At 44.7% G+C, this 25,954-nt stretch overlaps 1 protein-coding gene across 1 annotated transcript; it reads right to left on the minus strand.

Moving 5' to 3' along the window:
* Positions 1-11,024: 11,024 nt before the first annotated feature.
* LOC311114224 (ras-specific guanine nucleotide-releasing factor 2-like) lies at positions 11,025-23,796 on the minus strand (the record flags this gene model as incomplete). Its single annotated transcript, XM_084189488.1, has 9 exons — positions 23,503-23,796; positions 13,744-13,850; positions 12,906-13,053; positions 12,366-12,709; positions 12,166-12,245; positions 11,833-12,026; positions 11,592-11,701; positions 11,370-11,488; positions 11,025-11,188 (listed from the first exon to the last, which is right to left on the minus strand). Coding segments are annotated over exons 1-9 (1,545 nt in total), but the record flags the coding sequence as incomplete, so codon positions are not given.
* Between the last annotated feature and the right edge of the window lie 2,158 nt (positions 23,797-25,954).

Below are 25,954 nucleotides of genomic sequence, written 5' to 3' on the forward strand. Positions count from 1 at the left end.
TTTCCTTGTTGTTAGTGTAGTGTTGTGTGTAATTGTTTCGTGTCAGGTGTTTGTGCGTTACCAGTGTTTCGGTACGCCAGTTACGATTTACTTCCTCCTCGGTTGAGGAGAGTTTTTGCGCCCTGTGTTTGTGCGCTCGTTTTGACGCCTGTGTGCGTCTGTTGGCCTCTGGCCGTTTTTGGATTATTTTGCACTCGCTAGTAAAGTCTTGTTGGACTGTACATCTGCTTCTGCGCCTGATTCCACACCTCACCATTTCTAACATCGTGACAGAATTACACACCCGTTGACATGGAATCAGCAGGAGCCGAAGCAGCCCCGACGAGACTGGAGGTCCAGGTTCGGGAACAACAGGACCAGATACAGCAGATGGGGACCGCCCTGCAGGAGGTGATCACCACGCTCCGAGGCTGGGGAGCGCCTCCACCACCTCCCTCCCTGCCAGCACCATCGGCCAGTCCGCCCATTCCAGCGCCAGAACCCCGAGGAATCCGACTCTCTCTCCCGAGGGCCTACGACGGAGCCGCGGCTGGGTGTCAGGGATTCCTCCTCCAGGTGGAGCTGTACCTGGCCACCGTACACCCGGCACCCTCGGGGCATGAGAGCGTGTCCGCCCTGATCTCCTGCCTGTCCGGGAAGGCGTTGGAGTGGGCCAACGCGGAGTGGAGGAAGATCGACGCCGAGACTATCACCTACAACGAGTTCTCCCGCCGCTTCAAGGCGGTGTTTGACCATCCCCCGGAGGGGAAAGCGGCGGGGGAGCGTCTGGTCTTCCTCCGGCAGGGGAGGAGGAGTGCCCAAGAATTCGCTCTCGAATTCCGTACTCTAGCGGCAGATGCAGGGTGGAATGAGCGGGCCCTCGTCGATCTATACAGATGTAGCCTACGAGAGGACGTCCGTCGGGAGCTGGCTTGTAGGGACACCAGTCTCTCTTTCGACCAGCTGGTCGACATGTCCATCAGGCTGGATAACCTATTGGCCACCCGCGGACGTCCTGAGGGGGGTCCGTCCATTTCACCCTCCAGCGCCTCCGAGCCGTGTCCTATGGAGCTCGGGGGCGCTGGCGCTAGAGAGAGGAGGAGTCGGTTGGTTAGGGGGTCCATCCACTGCACCAACTGTGGTCGGGGAGGACACACCGCGGCTAGGTGCTGGGGATGGCCTCCTAGGGAGGATGACGACAGGTCCCGCACTGGGGATTCCCTCCAGGTGAGTAGGCGCCCCACTCACCCAGAGCTCACTGTTGCCCATTTTTGGATGCCTGTGCGTTTTCCACAGGTAGCACCTCATTCCCAGCATAAGGCGCTGGTAGATTCAGGCGCGGCTGGGAATTTTATTGATAAAAAGTTTTGTTTAGCGTTAGGGATTCCCCTTGTTTCTGTTGATGTTCCTTTCCCCGTTCATGCCCTAGATAGTCGTCCGTTGGGTACGGGCTTAATCAGGGAGGTCACGGCGCCACTTAGGATGTGTGCGCAGGGGGATCATCAGGAGATGATTCAGCTGTTCCTGATTGATTCTCCTGCGTATCCGGTGGTGCTGGGCATGCCCTGGTTGAGTACCCATAACCCAGCTATTTCGTGGCAGGAGAGGGCTCTGATGGAGTGGTCTGCTCAGTGTGTGGGTAGATGTTTGGGCGTTTCCGTAGGGGCTACCTCGGTGGAGAGTCCAAACCAGGTGCCCGCATTGCACGTTCCCCCTGAGTATGGGGATTTGGCTATTGCGTTTAGTAAGGCGAGGGCGACGCGGTTGCCACCCCATAGGCAGGGAGATTGTGCGATAGACCTCCAGGCAGGAGCTGCGCTCCCACGGAGCCATGTGTATCCTCTGTCTCAGGAGGAGAAGAAAGCTATGGAGATTTACATAGACGAATCTCTGAGACAAGGATACATACGGCCTTCCACTTCCCCTGCGTCCTCGAGTTTCTTTTTTGTGAAGAAAAAGGATGGTGGTTTGCGCCCGTGCATCGATTACCGTGGTCTCAATCAGATTACGGTGAAGTACAGTTATCCACTCCCGCTGATTGCGACCATGACTGAGTCGTTGCATGGGGCGCGTTTCTTCACTAAATTAGATCTCAGGAGCGCGTACAACTTGGTGCGCATCAGGGAGGGTGATGAATGGAAGACAGCCTTTAGTACCACCTCGGGCCATTACGAGTATCTGGTCATGCCATACGGGTTGATGAACGCTCCGTCAGTTTTCCAATCATTCGTGGATGAGATCTTCAGGGACATGCAGGGGCAGGGGGTGGTTGTGTACATTGATGACATTCTCGTGTACTCGCCTACCCGTGTCGAGCATGTGGCCCTGGTGCGTAGAGTGTTGCGGAGGCTGGTGGAGCACGACCTGTATGTGAAGGCAGAGAAGTGTCTATTTTTCCAGGAGTCGGTCTCCTTTTTGGGTTATCAGTTGTCTGCGTCAGGGGTGAAGATGGAGGTAGACCGGGTGTCGGCCGTGCGTAATTGGCAAACACCAACCACTGTGAAGGAGGTGCAGCAGTTTTTGGGGTTTGCAAATTACTACAGGAGGTTTATCCGGGGTTTTGGACAGGTGGCAGCTCCCATCACGTCTCTTTTGAAGGGGGGTCCGGTGCGTCTGCAGTGGTCGGCCGAGGCGGACAGGGCGTTTGGGAGGCTGAAGGACCTGTTTACCTCGGCCCCGGTGCTGGCGCATCCGGATCCCTCTTTGCCGTTCCAGGTAGAGGTGGACGCGTCAGAGGCCGGTTTAGGAGCCGTGCTTTCACAACGGTCTGGCGCGCCACCTAAACTCCGCCCCTGTGCTTTTTATTCTAAGAAGCTCAGTCCGGCGGAGCGGAACTATGACGTAGGGGACAGGGAGCTGTTAGCCGTGGTACAGGCTCTAAAGGTGTGGAGGCACTGGCTTGAGGGGGCTCAACACCCTTTCCTCATTTTGACGGACCACCGTAACCTGGAGTACATCCGGGCGGCGAGGAGGCTGAACCCTCGCCAGGCAAGATGGAGTATGTTCTTGACCAGGTTCACTTTTAAGATCACGTACATCCCTGGGTCACAGAATGGTAAGGCAGATGCGCTGTCTCGGCGGTATGACACGGAGGAGAGGTCCGTGGAGCCCACTCCCATACTGCCTGAGTCGTGTCTGGTGGCACCGGTAGTGTGGGAGGTCGATGCTGAACTCGAGCGGGCGTTACGCACCGACCCTAGTCCACCACAGTGCCCGGAGGGTCGGAGGTACGTTCCGCTCGAGGTTCGGGATCGATTGATCTATTGGGCTCACACGTCACCCTCCTCTGGACATCCGGGTATCGGCCGGACAGTGCACTGTCTTAGTGCCAAGTACTGGTGGCCCACGTTGGCAAGGGATGTGAGGGTTTATGTTTCCTCCTGCTCGGTGTGCGCCCAGTGTAAGGCGCCTAGACATCTGCCTAGGGGTAAGTTGCTGCCCCTGCCCGTTCCACAACGACCATGGTCCCACCTCTCTGTGGACTTTATAACAGACCTTCCCCTCTCCCAAGGTAATACTACCATCCTGGTCGTTGTGGACCGGTTCTCTAAGGCCTGTCGTTTGCTCCCCATGCCGGGTCTTCCTACTGCCCTACAAACTGCCGAGGCACTGTTCACCCATGTGTTCCGGCCCTACGGGGTGCCCGAGGACATTGTGGCTGATCGGGGTCCCCAATTCACCTCCAGAGTCTGGAGAGCGTTTATGGAGCGGTTGGGGGTCTCGGTGAGCCTCACCTCGGGGTACCACCCGGAGAGTAATGGGCAGGTGGAACGCGTAAACCAGGATGTGGGTAGGTTTCTCAGAACATACTGCCGGGACCGGCCGGAGGAGTGGTCAAGGTACGTTCCCTGGGCCGAGATGGCCCAGAATTCCCTACGCCATTCCTCCACTAACCTGACTCCATTTCAATGTGTGTTAGGTTACCAGCCGGTTCTGGCACCCTGGCAGCAGAGCCAGATCGAGGCTCCTGCGGTGGATGAGTGGGCGCGGCGCTCGGAGGAGACTTGGAACGCTGCACACGTCCACCTGCAGCGGGCCCTCCGACGTCAGAAGGCGAGCGCTGATCTCCACCGCAGTGAGGGACCGGTGTACGCACCTGGTGATCGAGTCTGGCTCTCTACCAGAAACCTGCCCCTCCGCCTGCCCTGTCGGAAACTGGGTCGGCGGTTTGTAGGGCCATTTAAAGTCCTGAGAAGGTTGAACGAGGTATGTTATAGATTACAGCTACCTGTGGAGTATAAGTGTATTAACCCCTCGTTCCATGTGTCCCTTCTCAGGCCGGTGGTAGCGGGCCCGCTCCAAGAAAATGAGATAGGGGAGACTCCCCCGCCCCCATTGGACATCGAGGGGGCACCGGCGTACTCCATGAGGTCCATCTTGGATTCGAGACGTTGGATGGGGGGTCTTCAGTATCTAGTGGAGTGGGAGGGGTACGGTCCGGAGGAGCGGTGCTGGGTGCCGAGGAGAGACATTTTGGACCCGTCGCTCCTGACGGAATTCCATCGGGGGTATCCGACGCGCCCTGCTCCACGTCCTCCGGGTCGTCCCCAAGGCCGGAGTCGGCGCACGTCTGGAGCCGCGCGTCAGGGGGGGGGTACTGTCACGGTTTCGGCCGAGGCTGCCTCTCTCCCTTGTTCGGGCAGGTTTCGGCGTTCGTCGTCTCCGGAATTCTAGCTGCCACCGTTGCATGTTCTATGTTTCCTGTTTGATTAGTTTTGTCTGTTAGCCACACCTGTCTTGTGTTATGTCTCATTAAGCACCCTATTTAGTTTCCTTGTTGTTAGTGTAGTGTTGTGTGTAATTGTTTCGTGTCAGGTGTTTGTGCGTTACCAGTGTTTCGGTACGCCAGTTACGATTTACTTCCTCCTCGGTTGAGGAGAGTTTTTGCGCCCTGTGTTTGTGCGCTCGTTTTGACGCCTGTGTGCGTCTGTTGGCCTCTGGCCGTTTTTGGATTATTTTGCACTCGCTAGTAAAGTCTTGTTGGACTGTACATCTGCTTCTGCGCCTGATTCCACACCTCACCATTTCTAACATCGTGACACACGTCAACTATGACAGACAAATTGAGAAAAAAATATCTAGAAAATCACATTGTAGGATTTTTTATGAATTTATTTGCAAATTATGGTGGAAAATAAGGATTTGGTCACCTACAAACAAGCAAGATTTCTGGCTCTCACAGACCTGTAACTTCTTCTTTAAGAGGCTCCTCTGTCCTCCACTCGTTACCTGTATTAATGGCACCTGTTTGAACTTGTTATCAGTATAAAAGACACCTGTCCACAACCTCAAACAGTCACACTCCAAACTCCACTATGGCCAAGACCAAAGAGCTGTCAAAGGACACCAGAAACAAAATTGTAGACCTGCACCAGGCTGGGAAGACTGAATCTGCAATAGGTAAGCAGCTTGGTTTGAAGAAATCAACTGTGGGAGCAATTATTAGGAAATGGAAGACATACAAGACCACTGATAATCTCCCTCGATCTGGGGCTCCACGCAAGATCTCACCCCGTGGGGTCAAAATGATCACAAGAACGGTGAGCAAAAATCCCAGAACCACACGGGGGGACCTAGTGAATGACCTGCAGAGAGCTGGGACCAAAGTAACAAAGCCTACCATCAGTAACACACTACGCCGCCAGGGACTCAAATCCTGCAGTGCGAGACGTGTCCCCCTGCTTAAGCCAGTACATGTCCAGGCCCGTCTGAAGTTTGCTAGAGTGCATTTGGATGATCCAGAAGAGGATTGGGAGAATGTCATATGGTCAGATGTAACCAAAATATAACTTTTTGGTAAAAACTCAACTCGTCGTGTTTGGAGGACAAAGAATGCTGAGTTGCATCCAAAGAACACCATACCTACTGTGAAGCATGGGGGTGGAAACATCATGCTTTGGGGCTGTTTTTCTGCAAAGGGACCAGGACGACTGATCCGTGTAAAGGAAAGAATGAATGGGGCCATGTATCGTGAGATTTTGAGTGAAAACCTCCTTCCATCAGCAAGGGCATTGAAGATGAAACGTGGCTGGGTCTTTCAGCATGACAATGATCCCAAACACACCGCCCGGGCAACGAAGGAGTGGCTTCGTAAGAAGCATTTCAAGGTCCTGGAGTGGCCTAGCCAGTCTCCAGATCTCAACCCCATAGAACATCTTTGGAGGGAGTTGAAAGTCCGTGTTGCCCAGCGACAGCCCCAAAACATCACTGCTCTAGAGGAGATCTGCATGGAGGAATGGGCCAAAATACCAGCAACAGTGTGTGAAAACCTTGTGAAGACTTACAGAAAACGTTTGACCTGTGTCATTGCCAACAAAGGGTATATAACAAAGTATTGAGAAACTTTTGTTATTGACCAAATACTTATTTTCCACCATAATTTGCAAATAAATTCATTAAAAATCCTACAATGTGATTTTCTGGATTTTCTTTTCTCATTTTGTCTGTCATAGTTGACGTGTACCTATGATGATAATTACAGGCCTCTCTCATCTTTTTAAGTTGGAGAACTTGCACAATTGGTGGCTGACTAAATACTTTTTCCCCCCACTGTAGGTACAGCAAATCCCCTTATTGTATGGGACACTTTTAAATGTGCCTTTAGAGGCCATGCAATTCAGTACTCATCTCGAAAACAAAAGCAATTTAGGTCAAAAGAGTCCATACTAACAAAGAAAATAGAAGGTCTAACAGAACAGATAGATAGCAATAAAAACTGTAACAGAGGCTCAGAATAAGTTAGAGGAAAAACAAAAATAAATGGAGGAACTTATTCAAAAAAATATCAAGTGTAATATATTATAAAAATAAAGCAAACTGGATGGAATATGGGGAAAAATGCACCAAATTATTTTTAAATCTTCAACATAGAAATGCTACCAAAAATAACTTTAAGCATATGTTTTCGTTTCAGTCTCCTCCATCTCCTCTAACCGAAGCTAATTGTATGGATTTTTTTTATAATGTAAAATTATCAGCCGTACAGAAAGATTCATGTGAAGGCGAAATTACAGAGTAGGAACTTCTTGATTCAAATAAAGCCTTTACGTCTGGGAAAACTCCAGGGCTGGATGGCATACCAGTTGAGGTATACCAATTTATTTGTAAAATATACTCAGAGGACTGTTATTAGCATGTTTTAACCACTCCTATGTAAATGGTAGATTATCAGACACTCAACAAGAAGGTCTGATTTCATTGTTACTGAAACAGGATACAAGTGGGAAATATAAAGATCCAGTCCATTCAAAAAAATGGAGGCCCCTTACACTTCAGTGTTGTGATGCAAAAAGTCTTGCATAGAATTAAAAAGGTATTGTTGGACATTATTCATTCTAATCAGACAGGTTTTTTACATGGACGATACATTGGAGATAATACAGGGCAAGTACTGGAAACAATAGAACAATATGAAAAATCTGGGAAACCAGGCCTGCTATTCATAGCTGACTTGGAAAAGGATTTTGATAAAGTACGACTGGAGTTATATATAAATGCCTGGAACATTTCAATTTTGAAGAATCACTTATAAAATTGGTTAAAATCATTATGTATAGGTGTAAAATAGTAAATAATGGCTACTTCTCTGAAAGTTTTAAACTGTCAAGAGTAGTAAAACAAGGTTGTTCATTATCGGCATATCTATTTATTATGGCCGTCGAAATGTTAGCTATTAAAATCAGTTCCAACAATAATATCAAGGGATTAGAAATCCAGGGCTTAAAAACAAAGGTGTCCACAACTTGGATCCCTCCACAGCCTCATAGAGGATCTAGATAATTTTTCTAACCTCTCTGGATTACAACCAAATTATGATAAGTGTACTATATTACGTATTGGATCACTAAAAAATACAACTTTTACATTACTGTGTAGTTTACCAATAAAATGGTCTGATGGTGATGTGGATATACTCGGTATTCATATCCCAAAATAAATAAATGATCTCACTCCAATAAACTTTAATAGAAAGTTAGCAAAAATAGATAAGATCTTGCTACCATGGAAAGGTAAATACCTGTCTATTTGTGGAAAAATCACCCTGATTAACTCTTTAGTATTATCCCAGTTTACCTATTTGCTTATGGTCTTGCCTACGCCTAGCGAACAGTTTTTTAAAATATATGAGAAAAAAATATTCCATTTTATTTGGAAGGGCAAGCCAGACAAAATTAAACGGGCATATTTATATAATGAATATGAATTTGGAGAACAGAAATTATTAAATATTAATGCATTAGACCTATCACTAAAAGCTTCAGTCATACAAAAGTTATACTTAAATCCGAACTGGTTCTCTAGCAAATTAGTAAGATTGTCTCACCCCATGTTCAAGAATGGCCTTTTTCCCTTTATTCAGATAACAACCTCTCACTTTCAGTTATTTGAAAAGGAAAACATCTCCCAAATATTTATAAAACAAGCCATTGAAAATTGGTTGCAATTTCAATTTAATCCACCAGAAAGGACAGAACAAATAATGTAACAAATATTGTGGTTCAATTCAAATATACTAATTGAAAAAAAAAACATTATCTTTTGAAAAAATGTTTTAAAAAGGTATAATCTTCATAAATTATATCATAGGTAGGACTGGTGGAGTTATGTCTCACATGCAGCTAACAAAAACATATGGAAATGTCTGCTTTACCCAAAATTACAACCAACTAATTGCAGCATTACCGCAAAAATGGAAGCGGAAAGTGGAAGTGGGAAAAAGTAAGGAACTTGTCTATCGGCCCTGCATTAAAGAAAATTGTGATGAATAAAAAAGTTTATCAGTTTCATTTAAGGATCAAAAAATGGACAGCCGTGCCATATACTGTAGATTGCAAAATAGTTGGGAAGAGATTTTTGACGTACCGATTCCATGGCACATGGTTTATGAACTGATACGCAAAATGGATTCAAAACTTATAATTTTTCAATTAAAATTATTATACAAAATTCTTGCAACCAATATAATGTTATTTATTTTGGGAATACAACCTTCCCAGCTCTGCAGATTTTGCTGCGAAGAGACAGAATCATTAGATCATTTGTTTTGGTACTGTCCATATGTAGCTTGTTTTTGGTCACAGGTCCAGGAATGGCTGAAGGATTTCAATATTTACCTGGAGCTAACCCTGCAGATAGCACTACTGGGTGATCTGAAAAGTCATAGTCAATCGATCAATAATATAATAATACTTTTAGCAAAAATGTTTATTTTCAATTTACAATCTGTAGAAACAATGAGAATAGAAAGGTTCAGAACTTTTGTGAAACATCACAGTACAGTTGAAAAATATATGGCAAATAGAAATCCAATATGGATGGTGTTAAGAGATAGATGGGTGGTGTTGAATGGAGCTGAAGGTTGAGACTAATAACAACTAATAACAACAAGATAACTAATGTAAAACCGACTGTGTCCATAAAATGTATATAGGTTACAGGTTAATAACTTTTGTGAAAGAGCACAGTTTGAAAGATATGGCAAATAGAAATCAAACTGGATCAGAAATAGATGGGAGAGGTTGAGGAAGGACAAGAGTAAAAACAAACAAAATAGAACTATTGTAAAATAGACTGTGTCCATAAAATTTATATAGTATGTATAAGCTGGAAGTAGAGGCCTAAGCGTTGTTGTTCACTAGTTTACTCCAATTAGGGGAGGGGTGGTAGGGTTAGAAAGTAATAAAGGAAAATATATATTTTTTAAAGGATATGTATATACATGTATTTACACTCCTGATCAAAAGTTTGGGGTCACTTAGAAATGTCCTTGTTTTTGAAAGAAAAGCCATTTTTTTGTCCATTAAAATAACATCAAATTGATCATAAATACAGTGTAGACAATGTTAATTTTGTAAATGGCTATTGTAGCTGGAAACGGCTGATTTTTTATGGAATATCTAAATAGGCGTACAGAGGCCCATTATCAGCAACCATCAGTCCTGTGTTCCAATGGCACGTTGTGTTTGCTAATCCAAGTTCATCATTTTAAAAGGCTAATTGATCATTAGAAAACCCTTTTGCAATTATGTTAGTAGAGCTGGGTTCGATTACAGGCTCAAAATGGCCAGAAACAAATAACTTTTTTCTGAAACTCGTCAGTCTATTCTTGTTCTGAGAAATGAAGGCTATTCCATGCGAGAAATTGCCAAAAAACTGAAGATCTCGTACAACGCTGTGTACTACTCCTTCACAGAACAGCGCAAACTGGTTCTAACCAGAATAGAAAGAGGAGTGGGAGGCCCCGGTGCACAACTGAGCAAGAGGACAAATACATTAGAGTGTCTAGTTTGAGAAACAGACGCCTCACAGGTCCTCAACTGGCAGCTTCATTAAATAGTACCCGTAAAACACCAGTCTCAACATCAACAGTGAAGAGGAGACTCCAGGATGCTGACATTCTAGGCAAAGTTGCAAAGAAAAAGCCATATCTCAGACTGGCCAATAAAAAGAAAAGATTAAGATGGGCAGTCTGAGATATGTCTTTTTCTTTGCAACTTTGCCTAGAAGGTCAGCATCCTGGAGTCTCCTCTTCACTGTTGATGTTGAGACTGGGATTAGCAAACACAACGTGCCATTGGAACACAGGACTGTTGCTGATTATGGGCCTCTTGTACGCCTATATAGATATTCCATTAACAATCAGCCGTTTCCAGCTACAATAGCCATTTACAACATTAACAATGTCTACACTGTATTTCTGATCAATTTGATGTTATTTTAATGTACAAAAAAATTGCTTTTCTTTCGAAAACAAGGACATTTCTAAGTGAACCCAAACTTTTGAACGGTAGTGTATATGTATGTATGTATATATGTATTTATATGTGTATGTATATGTGTGTATGTATGTGTATGTATGTATATGTATATTAGCAAAAAATATATTGGTGATTGGAAGTGACGCAGACAATTACATTGATGGAAGCTACAATCTATCTGCAATATTAAAGCTGATCTACCCCGCCCCCAAAAAAAACAAAAAAAAAACAATAAAAGATCTGACATCTGTACATGCATATGTGTCTGTGCGTGTGTTTGACTCTCACCTTGAGCAAGTGCAGCTTTCCCCCAGAGGTGCGTGTGCAGACAAGAAAGTGTTTTGTAAACAGGAAGCACTGTCGTTCTCCTTCCTTCCTGAGGGACAGAGAGCCCAGACGGACCTTACTGAGCATGCCCCGTTCACTGCTGGATGGGAGCTGGATCAGAGAGCCTGATGGGTAAAGACAGAGAGTGTGTGTGTGTTTGGTGGGAGGGGGAAAAAACTAAAAACATAGGTTACACATACTGTACTACTGATGACAGTTACCGGTAACCATCTTATAATGTTCTGGATTCTGGTTGGTGTGTGTGTGTATGTGTGAGTGCATTTGTATGTGTGGGTGTGTACTCACCCTGTCTGACAAAGGTCTGGCTGGTATCCAGTAATATGTCACAGCCTTCTACGATCATTCTCTCGATGGCCAGATTCTTACGAATGTTCTCTGTATCGCTCACCTCATCATGCATCATCCTGACAACACAATCACCGTTAGCTACATTATCCACTACACAACCATTGTTAACTACATGATCTACTACACAACCACTGTTAACTACAGCTCCATTATCCTCACTTTGACAGCTCCTCTAGTTTGGACTTGGCAAACTCCAGGCTCTTGCGCTCCACGTGCTCATGAGGTGTATGTGCCAGCAGCTCATGGAGAGTGATGATGTAACGAGGAATCTGAAACACAATGGAGAGGTGTCTGTCAGTCAGTCAGATCTGGGCCATATACTAGATGTGGGAGAGGAGGGGTTAAAGGTTGGAGGTTATTGAGGTCTGGACGCACGTGTGTGTGAGTGTGCGCGTGTTACCTGGAACATTGGGTATGTGAGGAAGGTCTCCAGCATGCGTCCCTCACAGGCAGCGTTCGCCTCATACTGCTTCAGCAGCTTGTCAAAGTCCCTGTTCTGTTTACAGTTGGCCAGAACCTGCAGGCTGTACTGGTGGTTCCTCACAAACTCCTGGTAGATGTTCAGCATGGGCAGCAGGATGTCAAACAGGTCCGCTAGAGAGACAGACACATAAAACACATTAGTTCACTAGACATTCCACACAAGGACAATGGTAGAGGTTAGCTAGAGTAGATTTGACCCAACATAGATGCCTCATATCTCACCCAGCTCACTCAATCATTGATCACTCACCTAGCACCAGCGTAGGCCAGTTGGCTATCCGAGCCTTCAAGCCCTGGTGGAAGATCTCATGGAGGAACATGATGGTCTCACTGGGGACACAAAGAAGAAGAAGATATTGCTTAGAACTATTCAATCCTTTCAGATCAACACAAGTGTATAGGGTGTAGGGGCTATGGACTGGTTCTGGAGGGGTCCAGACTGTGTGTTACCTATTGAGGAAGATGCTGCTGACGTCGTCGTGGCTGATGGGAGGTTTCTTGGAGCTGGCAGCCATACGTAGGGGCCTGAGGAAGAAGTTGACCAGGACAGAGAGCTGGCAGACGTACTCGGTCTCTGCCTCCACCATGTTGAACACAATGTGGTTCCTCTTCCTCATGTTCTCAGCGTGGGGAGAACAGATGTAGTCCTGGACGATGATCTTCCACTTCCTCCGACACAGCCAGCCTCGCATGAAACTCTGAACCTTTTTGATCTTTTTAATGTCTGGGTCTTCCTCCTCCTGGTTGGTCTGGTAAGGCAGCATCCTCTCCTTGGCCTTGTTCAACAGCACGATCTGGAAGAACACAGTCAACAGTCAACACACAACAGTCAACACACAACAATCAACACAAAACAAACACCAGTCAGATCCCCTTGCCTAATGGAAACCTTTATTTGTGTGTGTATTTTTGTGTGTGAGCATGTGTGTGTGGCTACGTGTGTTGTGTGTATGAGTGTGCGAGTTAATCTGTCTATGTGTGTGTGTGTACCTCTGCTTTGAGCCTCTCGATCTCTGTGTCCTGGTCCTCTAGCTGAGTGCGTAGCTGGTTGGCCGCCACCTTCTCTGTTTCCATGATCTGGACCAGGTGGATGTACTTCTGCATCAGGACCTCACGCTCAATGATGATGTCAGAGTAACTAGAGGTGGAATTGTAAGTGTGGAATGTTAAGTTTAAACCAAGTTGACATGGTGCACACTGCACAGGGAACACCATAAAAGCATTATGCTCGATACGTATTACATTTAAAAGTAAACACCATAGCATAAATGTATTCATCATCCCTCCGTGTAGAGAGAGAGAGAGAGAGAGGGAGAGATAGAGAGAGAACGTGGGAGATGTAGAGAGAGCGAGACTGAGAAGTTATAGTAGTGGGGTGAAGAGAGAGAGAAAGTGCTGGATAGAGACAGAGAGAGTAGGGGGAGAGAGAGAGAGCGAGGCAGAGTGTCAAGGTTAGGCCTGTGATGTAATCACTCTGGTGGTACGGCACCAGAGTGTGACCTAAATGTGAACTGCTCCGAGCAGAGCACACACACTCTTACAAATGGAGCAGACGTGTGGAGAGGGGGTTGTGTGTGTGTGTTTAGTGTGTGGATCACTACACAGTCACTGTGTGTTTCAGAGCAGAACACGCCATACTGGCTGCCTAGGTGACAGTCAGCTGATGCATTTGCATGTGTGACATGAGTATAACAAGCAAGCCAGACCCAAATCAAACCCTAACTCCTATCCTTCCCTTAGCCCTTAGCTGCTAGCTCTTAGCCCCCGGGCTCGGGCTCTTGTAAAGAGGCGTTGAGGTGTTGTTGTTGGATAGACTCCACCCTCTTACCTGGCCTGTTGGATAGACTCCACCCACTTATTGCAGTCTGACTCCTCCTCCGTCCGCAGCTCCAGAGGCTTCTGACCGTCATGGCCAAACACCACCAGGAAGTAGTGCTGGAGGAAACAGGAAACAGAAATACTATTACCAGGAAGTAAACAGAAAATAGAATCAACATTTTAAGGCAGTACCAGAGAGGAAGAGGCAAAGCGAGAGGGTCCACTTCTGTCAAAATCTGTCCACGCGAGAATACAAAAAATCCCCACTTGGTCTGCTTATATTGGTTTGCTTAACCTTTTACTGCAGTGGGCTAAATCAGGGTCACACAGAATGTCCTGGAAAGCCACACACGCACGTAGACGCACACACATTCACAAAATCCAGAACTCACATTCCAGTACTAGAAGAATAATGCTGTTTTTGTCTGACTAGTTTTTATCCATGTCTTGTTCTTTCTCTGAAAGGAATCCGATAAACAGGGAATTTATCGGATAAACAATACTCTCATAATATGAAACGTGACTTAATTGTTTAAAAACCTGAGAGAATATTTATTGGGCATGGAAAGCAGGAAATGTCATCCCAAATGAGCCCTTCTGTCTGTGACTAAGTTCCCTGACCAAGAGAACAGGAGTAGGGAAACAGGAGAGAGAACAGGAGAGAAAATAGGAGAGAGAACAGGAGAGAGGACAGGAGAGAGAACAGGAGAGAAAATAGGAGAGAGAACAGGAGAGAGAACAGGAGAGAGAACAGGAGAGAGAACATTAGAGAGAACAGGAGAGAGAACAGGAGAGAAAACAGGAGAGAAAACAGGAGAGAAAACAGGAGAGAAAACAGGAGAGAGAACAGGAGAGAAAACAGGAGAGAAAACAGGAGAGAGAACAGGAGAGAAAACAGGAGAGAGAACAGGAGAGAGAACAGGAGAGAAAACAGGAGAGAAAACAGGAGCGAAAACAGGAGAGAGAACAGGAGAGAGAACAGGAGAGAAAACAGGAGAGAGAACAGGAGAGTGCTATAGAGCACATAGTACAGAACCAGGTTTCCTGCTAAATAAATGTTGTCTTATTTAGCTACTGTGTTCTGCCCACTGATTCCTTGGGAAGAAAAGGAGAGTGATTGGTTGTGCAATATTTGTTTTTCTTCTATTCTATTCTATTCTGTTAAACAATAATTTTACATGTTGAATGTTAATTTTCTATTTTAAATTAGAATGTATTTTCATATAATTATGATTTGAATGTCACGACGTCTGCTTATTTAGAAAATAAACATGTTATCTGTACCTGATACATAAAATACTGGATTCAATTAGAACATAATTTTCATACAATTAGATTCAAATTCCACCACAAGAATTTGTTTATATCAAATAAAATCAGATGATACAAAAATGTGTGTGCGGTGTGCACGTGTGTATATAAGCGGGTGAGAGATTCTAGCTAGTGTGTGTGCCTGTTAAGAGACCAGAGAGAGGCTTAAGGGCTTGTTCGTGTTGTATGTGTGTGTGTGTGTGTGTGTGTGTGTGTGTGTGTGTGTGTGTAGGTTACATAACCACCATTGCTTGTGCAGCTCCTTACTGCTGCTAATGCGGCTTCCCCGGCCAAAGGCCTGCTGTCAGCTGAGGGATAACAATGAGAGAGAGAGATGGAGGGAAAGAGAGAGGAGAGAGAGAGAGAGAGAGAGAGAGAGAGAGAGAGAGAGAGAGAGAGAGAGAGAGAGAGAGAGAGAGAGAGAGAGAGAGAGAGAGAGAGAGAAAGAGAGAGAGAGAGGAGGGGGAGGCAGGTCCACACACAGGACCACTCCACATGAGCCATCAGTTCATATCTCTGGTGTCTAATCTGAATAACAACATGATAGGAGCCCTAGACAGCATGTCAACATAGCAAGACACAACAGGTGCAACAAACATAAAGGCCTATGGACGAATAGTTGACTTCCATTTCTGTGTCAGACTGACAAACTGGAGAGCTTTGAGCCAGCAGCAGCCAGCAGACTAAAGTAGCAAAATACAAATAGGCTGAGCGTGTGTGTGCATTCATGTCTGTGTGTGAATGTGTGTGTGTGTCTGCATGTGTGTGTTAATGTGAGGACAGATGAAGGATTTCTGCTGGTCAGCTGGGTGCCTGAGCTGCTTACAGCAGCAAAACACAAACATGCTGATTTCCTTTGAAAGATACAATCTGAGTGATACAACTGGGAGAAAATACATACACACATGAACAGACGCACGCACACACACACTCACTCACTCACTCACTCACTCACTCACTCACTCACTCACTCACTCACTCACACACAGTCCCAGGCCTCAACATATCCAGGTAAACAGAGAGCTCTGTACAGTATGTAGACTGTGTGGCTTGAGGCTAAAGGACCAGCAAGCTGCTATTCTTAGTCAGAAGCATCCTAGAGCACTTGTACCCTGACACACACATAGAAACACACACACACACACACACACACACACACACACAGGGCATCTGATTCTCCAGCAAACTCTATCTCTCAATATCCTGCTGGCTTTCAGTCTTTCTCTCTCTCCTTTTCTCCCCCCTCTCTCTCTCTCTCTCTGGTTGATATTTGTGGTAGTATGTGATTGTTTTAAATGTACAGTTTCATTCCTTTTCAGTGACCTAATTAAGTGTTTTTTAAATTCAAATTTTCTCTCTCCCTCAGTCTCTCTCTAACAGGGTTTAATTTACTGGCCATTTGAGAAATTTACCAGACCCATATGCAGTGGGTGCATAACCCATTAGGGCATCCACCCACGGTGCTCAGAATGACAGAAATCACATTTAGATTATGGTAATGAATCTTAACAGAACATGCAACTCATGTAATGAAGCAGCCAATAAAATGTCATTCTAAAATTTGCTAAAATGCAATTTGCGGGAAAACACCATTCTAAACAGTGCACCTGATAATGGTTCCATATGTGACAGAAATGAACATCTCTGTTAGAAACTTAGAAAGAGGGGGAATCTAAAGATGTAACAACTAGGATGGATTGCTAATATGACTAGGATTGTGCCTTTGGCTTCTGGACAACAAAATAAAGTTGATATGAAAACCAATAGAACAGGAGAGCAATCGCATAGCAGTGGGTTCAATAGGGAAGTAAATGAAATAATGAATCCTGTCTATACAGAAATAAATAACATCATTCAAAAAACTTCACCAGAAAGCATGACTTAGCCACAGAGGAATAAAGGATCATTAGCTTATTTTGAAAAATAGCTGTTGATTGTTTCAAATCACAAGCTTGTAGTCCTATGCCTAGCTGATTATTGAGTTGCGGCTGTCAGTGAAAAGCATCTAAAATGTGTATGAAGATAATGTGTCTTGAGTATAATTTAATTAAGCTGTTTCCCACCAATTCTTGCGCATTCATTGTTTCATTGTGTGAATTGTTTGCCCTTAGATTTTTTTATCAATTCCCCATTATATATGTCACCAGTAGTAAATATACCGGTAATCCCAGTAATTTTGTTACATTAATTTCTGTTAAAGCATCTATTAATTTCAGTAATTTACAGTTCTCATTCTAGGAGTGGAAACATTGTTTGCAGAGTTCTCAACCTACACTTGTGAGAAACAAGTTTTGGTTAATTTCATAACCATAATTTACGAGATTTATCAATTGTTTCATTGTTTTTTGTTTAGAGTGCTCCATGTGAGCAATGAGCATGTGTCTGGTTTCTCTGTCCTGATAACGTTGAGGGAATGCACGTGCCTGAGCACGCATAGAAGTTCCTGGCCTGCTGCGCAGAAATGTAGGAAAGTGTTTTTTTTTAACATCCATTGCGAATGATAATATATTAAAACTATAGTTCCTCACAGTAAGCTATTTGAAAAATCTTTCCAACAATCTCCCCCTCTATGATCACCAATCCTCGGCGTGAAAGAGCATAGGCTATCATTTATTTAGCTGCCAAGGGATCACAGTGTATCAATGTGTCCATATGGCAGAGGCTGGTGATCTCACATTAATTGACTTTTAGCTTTTAGATTTGTATCATTTTCATTCAGATTTTATGATTAACCATGTGACAATGATTTTGAGAAATGAAAACGTTATTATTGAACTGAAACTGTTTCACGAAAATGCACATTTTGGGACGCAGATTTGGTAGAAATGGTAGCATACATTTTAAGCTTCCCCAAACTTTAAACTCACGCTTAGCCTATGAAGTCTTTATTAAAGAATTTCCTCCATGTTTCTATGGTTGGATTATGCCTATAGGCTACTTTGAACCAAGGTAAGACATGCCTCATAATATAAAATAAAACATTCAGGTTTCAAACAAGTATGTTTTCAAAATGCATACTGCCTTTAGCTCACATTGTAAAGTGGTGGGTGACGTGCTGATAGCCTGTTGCCTGCACTTGAATGGCGAATGGGAGGGGTGCTTCAATTACCAGTTGAGAAATAAAAATAGTAGCTCTTTTTAACTCTGCACCAAAACTGTTTTTAACGCGATTGTATTTAGAATTTTTGCGCAATGAATGGTCATATGTTTTACTCCAGCTGCAACCTGCTGAGGAGCTGCAGGAAAAATCCTGCTCAAAATAGTCTCTGTATGCTGTGTGTGTGATAGTTTTGTTGGATAAATAAGATTCATGATGACTAACGAAAATATGCACAAGCCAATTTAATTCCACAAAATTATGCAAATTAACCTATAGACCGATAATGTATTTCCATCGAATGGTATTTCCATCATTGAATAAAAAGCATTATTTTGCAATGGGATTTGTTTTGTCCCGGTCATTTTGGCCGGCAACAGTTACATTTATCGGCTTGTCATTTTTTTTATCGGCCAAAAGCCGGCAATTGCCGGCTAACGGAAACTCTGCTCTCTAACTGTCACAGTCAGTCTTCAGGGTGTAGTGAACCATGTGTACTAAGAGTCGACACCATCACAGCAGAGGACCACAAACACACAACCCTTCTCCACTTCTTCTCATCATACATCATACTTAATACTGTCAATCACATCCCAGCTCTCATTTACACACACATCATCTCTCTCTCTCTCTCTCTCTCTCTCTCTCTCTCTCTCTCTCTCCTCATCTCCAGCCTTTTACTCCCTCCCTCCAGCCTTCTCTTAGCCTTATCATCTCTCATTCTCTCCCTCCCTCTAATTCTCTTTCTCTGCGAGAACTTGTAGGCTATCTTGTATAACATTTCTTGAAGTGCTACTGCTGTATGTGTGTGTGCGCACGCGTGCGTGCGTGTGTGTGAGGTATGTGTTCTAAAAATGTGCCACTTCAACTATCAACCCTGGTAACCATGGTAACCCATCAATCAGCCGGCTGGCTGGCATTGAAGTAGCCTATAGTAGGCCACCTCATTAGCATTCAGAACTTTCCTCTGTGAGACCACAGAGAGGTAGATTATCTAAGGACTTACATAAAGAGAGAGATGGGAAAGAGAGATACAGACAGACAGACAGACAGACAGAAAACACTTACACACTTACAGGCAGTCAGAATTCCCTATCCTCCTTCCCCCTTCCTCCCCTTCTCTCTTCCTTCCATCCTTTCCTCCTTCCTCCATATAAAACAATTAAGGCTTCATTTGGCTTCATTTGCGTCTGCAGCTCTCAATGTTGCTTTAGGGTCCTTTGCACGCCCCCTCCAACCCCCCTCCCAAAAGAATAAGAGGAAACACTGCTTCCCAAACTGCTGCCATTCGCAGGTTTACAGTCTGTCCGCCCTCCCCCCTCCCCAACCCCTCCTTTTCACCAGAGACTGAGCCTTCACACGGAACTTTCCGTGACTATCTCCCCTCTCTTCACAGAGAGTCTACAGCCTCAGAGCCTGCAGCAAGACTACAGACACACATTATCCTCCACTACCTCACAAGACCAGGACCACACATACACACACACATGGGACATGAGACATTAACACAACACACAGCCCAAACCCCCTAGACACTTACAGTCGCTACAGTAGTTGATAAAAGTTTAAAAAATGATGACAACAGCAACTTTAAGGACATGAGGCTGCGGCTCTAAGGCACGATATCAGGTTCTGTGAGGATAAAGCTGTTGTTCTATTATTCCAAACTGTACCACTCTGTGTGTGTGTGTTTGTGCTATCTGAGAGGACATCAGTAGAACACACACTGCTCTGCCTCTCAATCACATATGACTGTAAGTCGCTTCGGATAAAAGCGTCTGCTAAATGGCATATTATATTATATTAATCAGCCATCGCCACTTTGAAGCTCTCTGATATTTTAGTCTGGTTTAAATGCTTCGGTGTCTTTGTGGATTGCGCGTTTGTCTGCGTGTGTGTGTTTGTGAGGGTGTGTGTGTGCATGCACGTCCATGTTTGCGTGTGTGTTTGCGTGTGTGTTTGCATGTGTGTTTGTGTGTGTGTTTAAAACCCTATCACTTTCCAGCCTTTGGAGCTGTGTGTTTGTGTTCCACTAAGTGGCCTTGATCCAACAGAATCAAACACTGTATTGTTTGGGATGTCCCATGAATATGCAATGCTGAAGCACCAGGTAGATATCAATTAGGTTTACAACACATAGACGTTACTACCTTAGTAATATCATTGTAATATGTGTGTAAATACAGTGTAATTACAGTAGGCCTATCTATTGGTATAATACTGTTATAAGACTGTTCCACGTGGTTGTTGCACAGCTGTACCAAACCTGTTTAGGGCGCATGTTCCCTAGCACATGGTGGAAACGGTGACCTCACACACACTGTCAACCACATGCACACGTCACACATACATTCACGGGAGGGTCAGTGACCTCATTTATAACATGCAATCACAGGAGGAACAGAATCTGAGGGGGGAAAGAGTTAGATACTGCAGTTGCTATTTCTCACTCTACGACAACATTGACACTTGTATGGACGGATTTGGTTTGTTCAATGTTCCATGGAGCCATTTGGTTGTAGCTGCTATAGCTGTTAGTGTCCAGCTCTGTGGAGCTGGTGGTTCGCAGGGATGTCAGACACACACACACACACACACACGTCAGACATGGGTGCAGGGGAAATCTAATGGGGCCAAATGTGATCTAATGTGTGTCCCCAACACCAGCACACAACACCAACCTCTAAGATAACGTGACCTGATCTGATGTGACAATGAAAATCCCTCTTCCTGCTGCCTCCAGGCTATGAGCTAATCTCTGTCTCATTAGATGATGGTTGTGGTGGTGTTGGTGATTTTTGTTGTCGTCCTATTTTCAACAATGAGCTGCCCTTCTGACACTTCTGATCTCATTAGGGTTTTAACCAAAAAAGGCACAAAACTGGAAATGATTTTTGAAGCTAAATTATGTTGATACCCTTGATCTAGAGCATGTAAAGTGATGTTGATAAAGTGATTGTTTTTCAGTCGTAGTACAGTAGGCCTATATATAGTACAGTACACGGATGCAGGTTAATTTCAAAGGCATGGGTTGAATACTGTGCCAAGGGGACAGTAGCGGCACACATTGGAGATACACAGACACAGATAAGATAGTGCACCTAAAGAGATAGAGAAACACAGAGATATATACATTTACATTTAAGTCATTTAGCAGACGCTCTTATCCAGAGCGACTTACAGGAGCAATTAGGGTTAAGTGCCTTGCTCAAGGGCACAGACAGATTTTTCATCTAGTCGGCTCAGGGATTAGAACCAGCGACCTTTCGGTAACTGGCACTACGCTCTTAACCACTAAGCTACCTGCCACCCCAGACACAGATAAGATAGTGTACCTAAAGAGATAGAGAAACACAGAGATATATACAGACACAGATAAGATAGTGTACCCAAAGAGATAGAGAAACACAGAGATGTATACAGACACAGATAAGATAGTGTACCTAAAGAGATAGAGAAACACAGAGATGTATACAGACACAGTTAAGATAGTGTACCCAAAGAGATAGAGAAACACAGAGATGTATACAGACACAGATAAGATAGTGTACCCAAAGAGATACATTATATATACAAAAGTATGAGGATACCCCTTCAAATTAGTAGATTCGGCTATTTCAGCCACACCCGTTGCTGACAGGTGTATAAAATCGAGCACACAGACATGCAATCTCCATAGTCAACAACGGCTCAGCAGCGAAGTGGTAGGCCACACAAGCTCACAGAACGGGACCGCTGAGTGCTGAAGCACGTAATAATTGTCTGTCCTTAGTTACAACACTCACTACCGAGTTCCAAACTGCCTCTGGAAGCAACGTCAGCACAAGAACTGTTCATCGGGAGCTTCATGAAATAGGTTTCCCTGGTTGGGCTAGGCCCCTTAATTCCAGTGAAGAGAAATCTTAACGCTACAGCATACAATGACACTCTAGATGATTCTGTGCTTCCAACTTTGTGGATTCAGTTTGGAGAAGGCCCTTTCCTGTTTCAGCATGACAATGCCCCCGTGCACAAAGCGAGGTCCATACAGAAATGGTTTGTCGAGATCGGTATGGAAGAACTTGACTGGCCTGCACAGAGCCCTGATCTCAACCCCATCGAACACCTTTGGGATGAATTAGAACGCTGACTGCGAGCCAGGCCTAATCGCCCAACATCAGTGTGGAACCTCACTAATGCTCTTGTGGCTGAATGGAAGCAAGTCCTCACAGCAATGTTCCAACATCTAGTGGGAAGCCTTCCCAGAAGAGTGGAGACAGTTATAGCAACAAAGGGGGGACCAACTCCATATTAATGGCCATGATTTTGGAATGAGATGTTCGACGAGCAGGTGTCCATATACTTTTGGTCATGTAGTGTACATACGCAGATGTGGAGACACAGACAGATTACAAGTTCATGTGTAAATGCAATAATATATATATACAGTAGAAGAAACATTTGCATAAATGTGCTAATACAAAGGTAGTAGACTACTGTAGTGTATACAGAGCCAGTGAACGTGCTGTCTCCACTCTCCAACTGTGAGGATGTAATAGGTCAACAAGAAAACATCTGTTCCCAGTCACTGACTCCATGCAGCTCATCACAATAACAAAGATGTCAACCAGTAATGGAACTCTTCATAGGGGCTATTAGACTAGTATTTCCATATTTAGCTTCAGTTCACTACACTCTTAGAAAAAAGTGTTAAAGGATGCTTCAGCTGTCCCCATAGGAGAACCCTTTTTGGTTCCAGGTAGAACTCTTTTGGGTTCCATGTAGAACCCTCTGTGTAAAAGGTTCTACATGGAACTAAAAAGGGTTCTACCTGGAACGAAAAGGGTTCTACTTGAAACCAAAAAGGGTTCTTCAAAGGGTTCTCCTATCAGGACAGCCGAAGAACCCTTTTAGGTTCCAGATAGCACTTTTTTTTCTAAGAGTGTACATGGGAATATACTAACTACAGCAACTGTCATGAGGATATGGCATACCAGTAGTAGTCTGTGCTGCTTCATTCTAAAAATGTAAAGCCACATTTTGAAATATTCGACATGTATTCCAGGTAGGCCTAACTGTGTAATATCTAACTGCCCATGCTGTCCATCAACATCCCAGGCCTCTAGTTCTCTCTGTGACAGACACAGTAGGCTATGGAGGAAATCAATTGTCATCCCTCCATCCCTCCTCTTCTCTCAACTAAAGTGCACTTTCTATGCGTAATCCCCCTCTGTGCTGAAAATCCTTAATCTGTTTTACGTAAGAAAACAGGGTGAGGGTAGGGTGCCAAACCTCAGTGTCAACACAGCAAGCAGAGACCAAAACCAAAACACAACCATGTCAGGTGGTGCACTACCATGGTCACTAGGGTACCTAACCCACCTGCTGCTTGTCAACCATATCCTTGCTGACAGTGGCGCCTTTGGGCGCGGGAACCCTCTCGCACGTGCACCCCTCCAGCAAGTAAATCCCGGAGGGCCGCGTGCTCTGGTCGTTCTCGAAGTAAAAGAGCACATTCTGGTAGAGAGCAAAGTACTTGTCATTCCACCGACTGTTCTCCGTCGTCTTCTTGCTCAGGGTGCCGCGTTTCGTGCCCTCTTTGCGCGCGACAAGCGACAGATACAGAGCGTGCCCCTCATTATACCGCACGCTCTTCTGCATTTTCCGTGAGACCCCTTCTCTCTCAGTCGATTTCAGAAAGTGATCGTTGTTATTGATATCATATCTGTGACATATCGCTCATATTTTCGGAGAGAGAGGAAGTAGATGTGGAGGAGAGAGAGCGGTAATCCAAATTCACCACAGACGCGCAGGGAAAAGTTGGAGTCCTATCCACTCTGTGCGCCACGAAGCAGCAAGAAATAAATCAATAAACCCACGTCTCATGCCTCAAACTTTTAGAAAGGGAATCCAAACCGCCCCAAATGACGAGAAAAATATAGCCTATACAAATGGAAAATCGCAAAAGGTTTATCGTGCAGGCTGTAGCAGCGTAAAACAAAAATAGATTGGGGAGAACAGACGGCGAAAAAAGCGCTAATCGGCTTTGACAGTAATTTAAAGAGACAGGTCGCTGTAATATATTCCACTGGACTGGAGCTACTGTTTGTCTCTGTCTAATCCACTGTAGCATAGCCTGGCTACTGTCTGTCTGCCGGGAGCGGGGCGGGCCGACGGGCGGTCTTCTGTACAGTCTAGACAAGCGTTTGCGCTTCCCTCGCTCTCATTCATGGTAAAAGGTGAAACTGTAGGTTTTAGTATGCTGGACCTCGCAGTGTTGCTGAGCAATGGAATGGAAATGAACTAGCCAAATATATCTTAACTCCAATATACCAAATCCGTGGCGTTGAGTGCAGACTAGTGTATTTGGAGTGAACCTGCATCCGAGTCGCTTCGAGTAGCTGTGAAGTCGATACTTCAAAAATGTAAATTCTTAAACCCATACTTTGTACCTATGTTTGTCCTTTGTTGTTGCCTGCTTTTCTTTGTTTGCTGAAATCCATACTTTTTAATAAAACGTTAATCAAATACGACCCCTGACTGTTTCCTCATTGAGATTCAATTGGCACATGGGCATTTGCGCTGAGTTGCCATCTTAGAACAACAGCAACAAGGAAACAGTTGGTGGTTGTATTTGATTAACGTTTTATTAAAAAGTATGGATTTCTGCAAAGAAAGGCACACAATAAACAACAGAGGACAAACATAGGTACACAGTAAAGGTTTAAGAATTTTAAAAAATGGTATCGACATCACACCGAGTCATGATGGAGTTGAGATATACTTGACTAGAAATTATCAAACTTTAGTGACCACAGAGTCAGGACACCCGTTTTAACGTCCCATCCGAAAGAGGGCACCCTACGCAGGGCAATGTCCCCTTCACTGCCCTGGGGCATTGGGATCTCCAGAGGAAAGAGTGCCCACTACTGGCACTCCAACACCACTTCCAGCAGCATCTGTTCTCCCATCCAGGGACCGACCAGGACCGACCCTAGCTTCAGAGGCAAGCCAGCAGTGGGATGCAGGATGGTATGCTGCTGGCGCAGGGTGGTATAGTTTCATCCAGTCCTGATTTCAGATCAGACTTTGACAAAAAGCATATGCAGATCAACGGTTGATTTCAAAATGCAGTTGTTTGTTTTGAAACTGCCAGCCAGCTTGAGAGAACAAACAGATGTTCCTATTCTTTAGTCTCTGTGTGTGTGTGTGCGTGTGGCGTGCATGTGCATGTGCATGTGTTTGTGGGTGTGGGTGTGTGTTTGTGTGTGTATGCCTCCCTTTGCATGACCAGATGCCAGTATAGTTATGTGAAACTGTAAATACCCAGCAGGGGGATGGAGGGAGGGAGGGAGGAAGGGAGGGAGGGAGGGAGAGGTAGATAAAGAGAGAGATAGCAAACCTTTTTGGGGCTCGTTTCCAAACAGACTGCTGAAGTGACCAGAGGTGGCGTAGCACACACAGTACAGTACAACATAGTACAGTAGAGTATTTACTTTGAATTTATTTTGCTATGTGTATATATGTTGTAATTGTGTTATTACATAGTCTTACTTAATTCTTACTATTTTGCTTCTTTAGGATTAATTCAAACAAAAAACATTTAATAAGAAAAAAGGATCCACCTAGAATAGAGTGTATTACATTTTACATTTTAGTCATTTAGCAGACGCTCTTATCCAGAGCGACTTACAGTTAGTGAGTGCCTACATTTTCATACTGGCCTCCCGTGGGAATCGAACACACAACCCTAGCGTTGCAAACGTCATGCTCTACCAACTGAGCTACACAGGATACACATGGATAGATTAGATAAAGTGTTACAGAGATCCCC

Source organism: Coregonus lavaretus (assembly GCF_964263955.1).
Source record: "Coregonus lavaretus genome assembly, contig: HAP1_SCAFFOLD_7572, whole genome shotgun sequence".
NCBI classification, from domain to species: Eukaryota; Metazoa; Chordata; class Actinopteri; order Salmoniformes; family Salmonidae; genus Coregonus; species Coregonus lavaretus.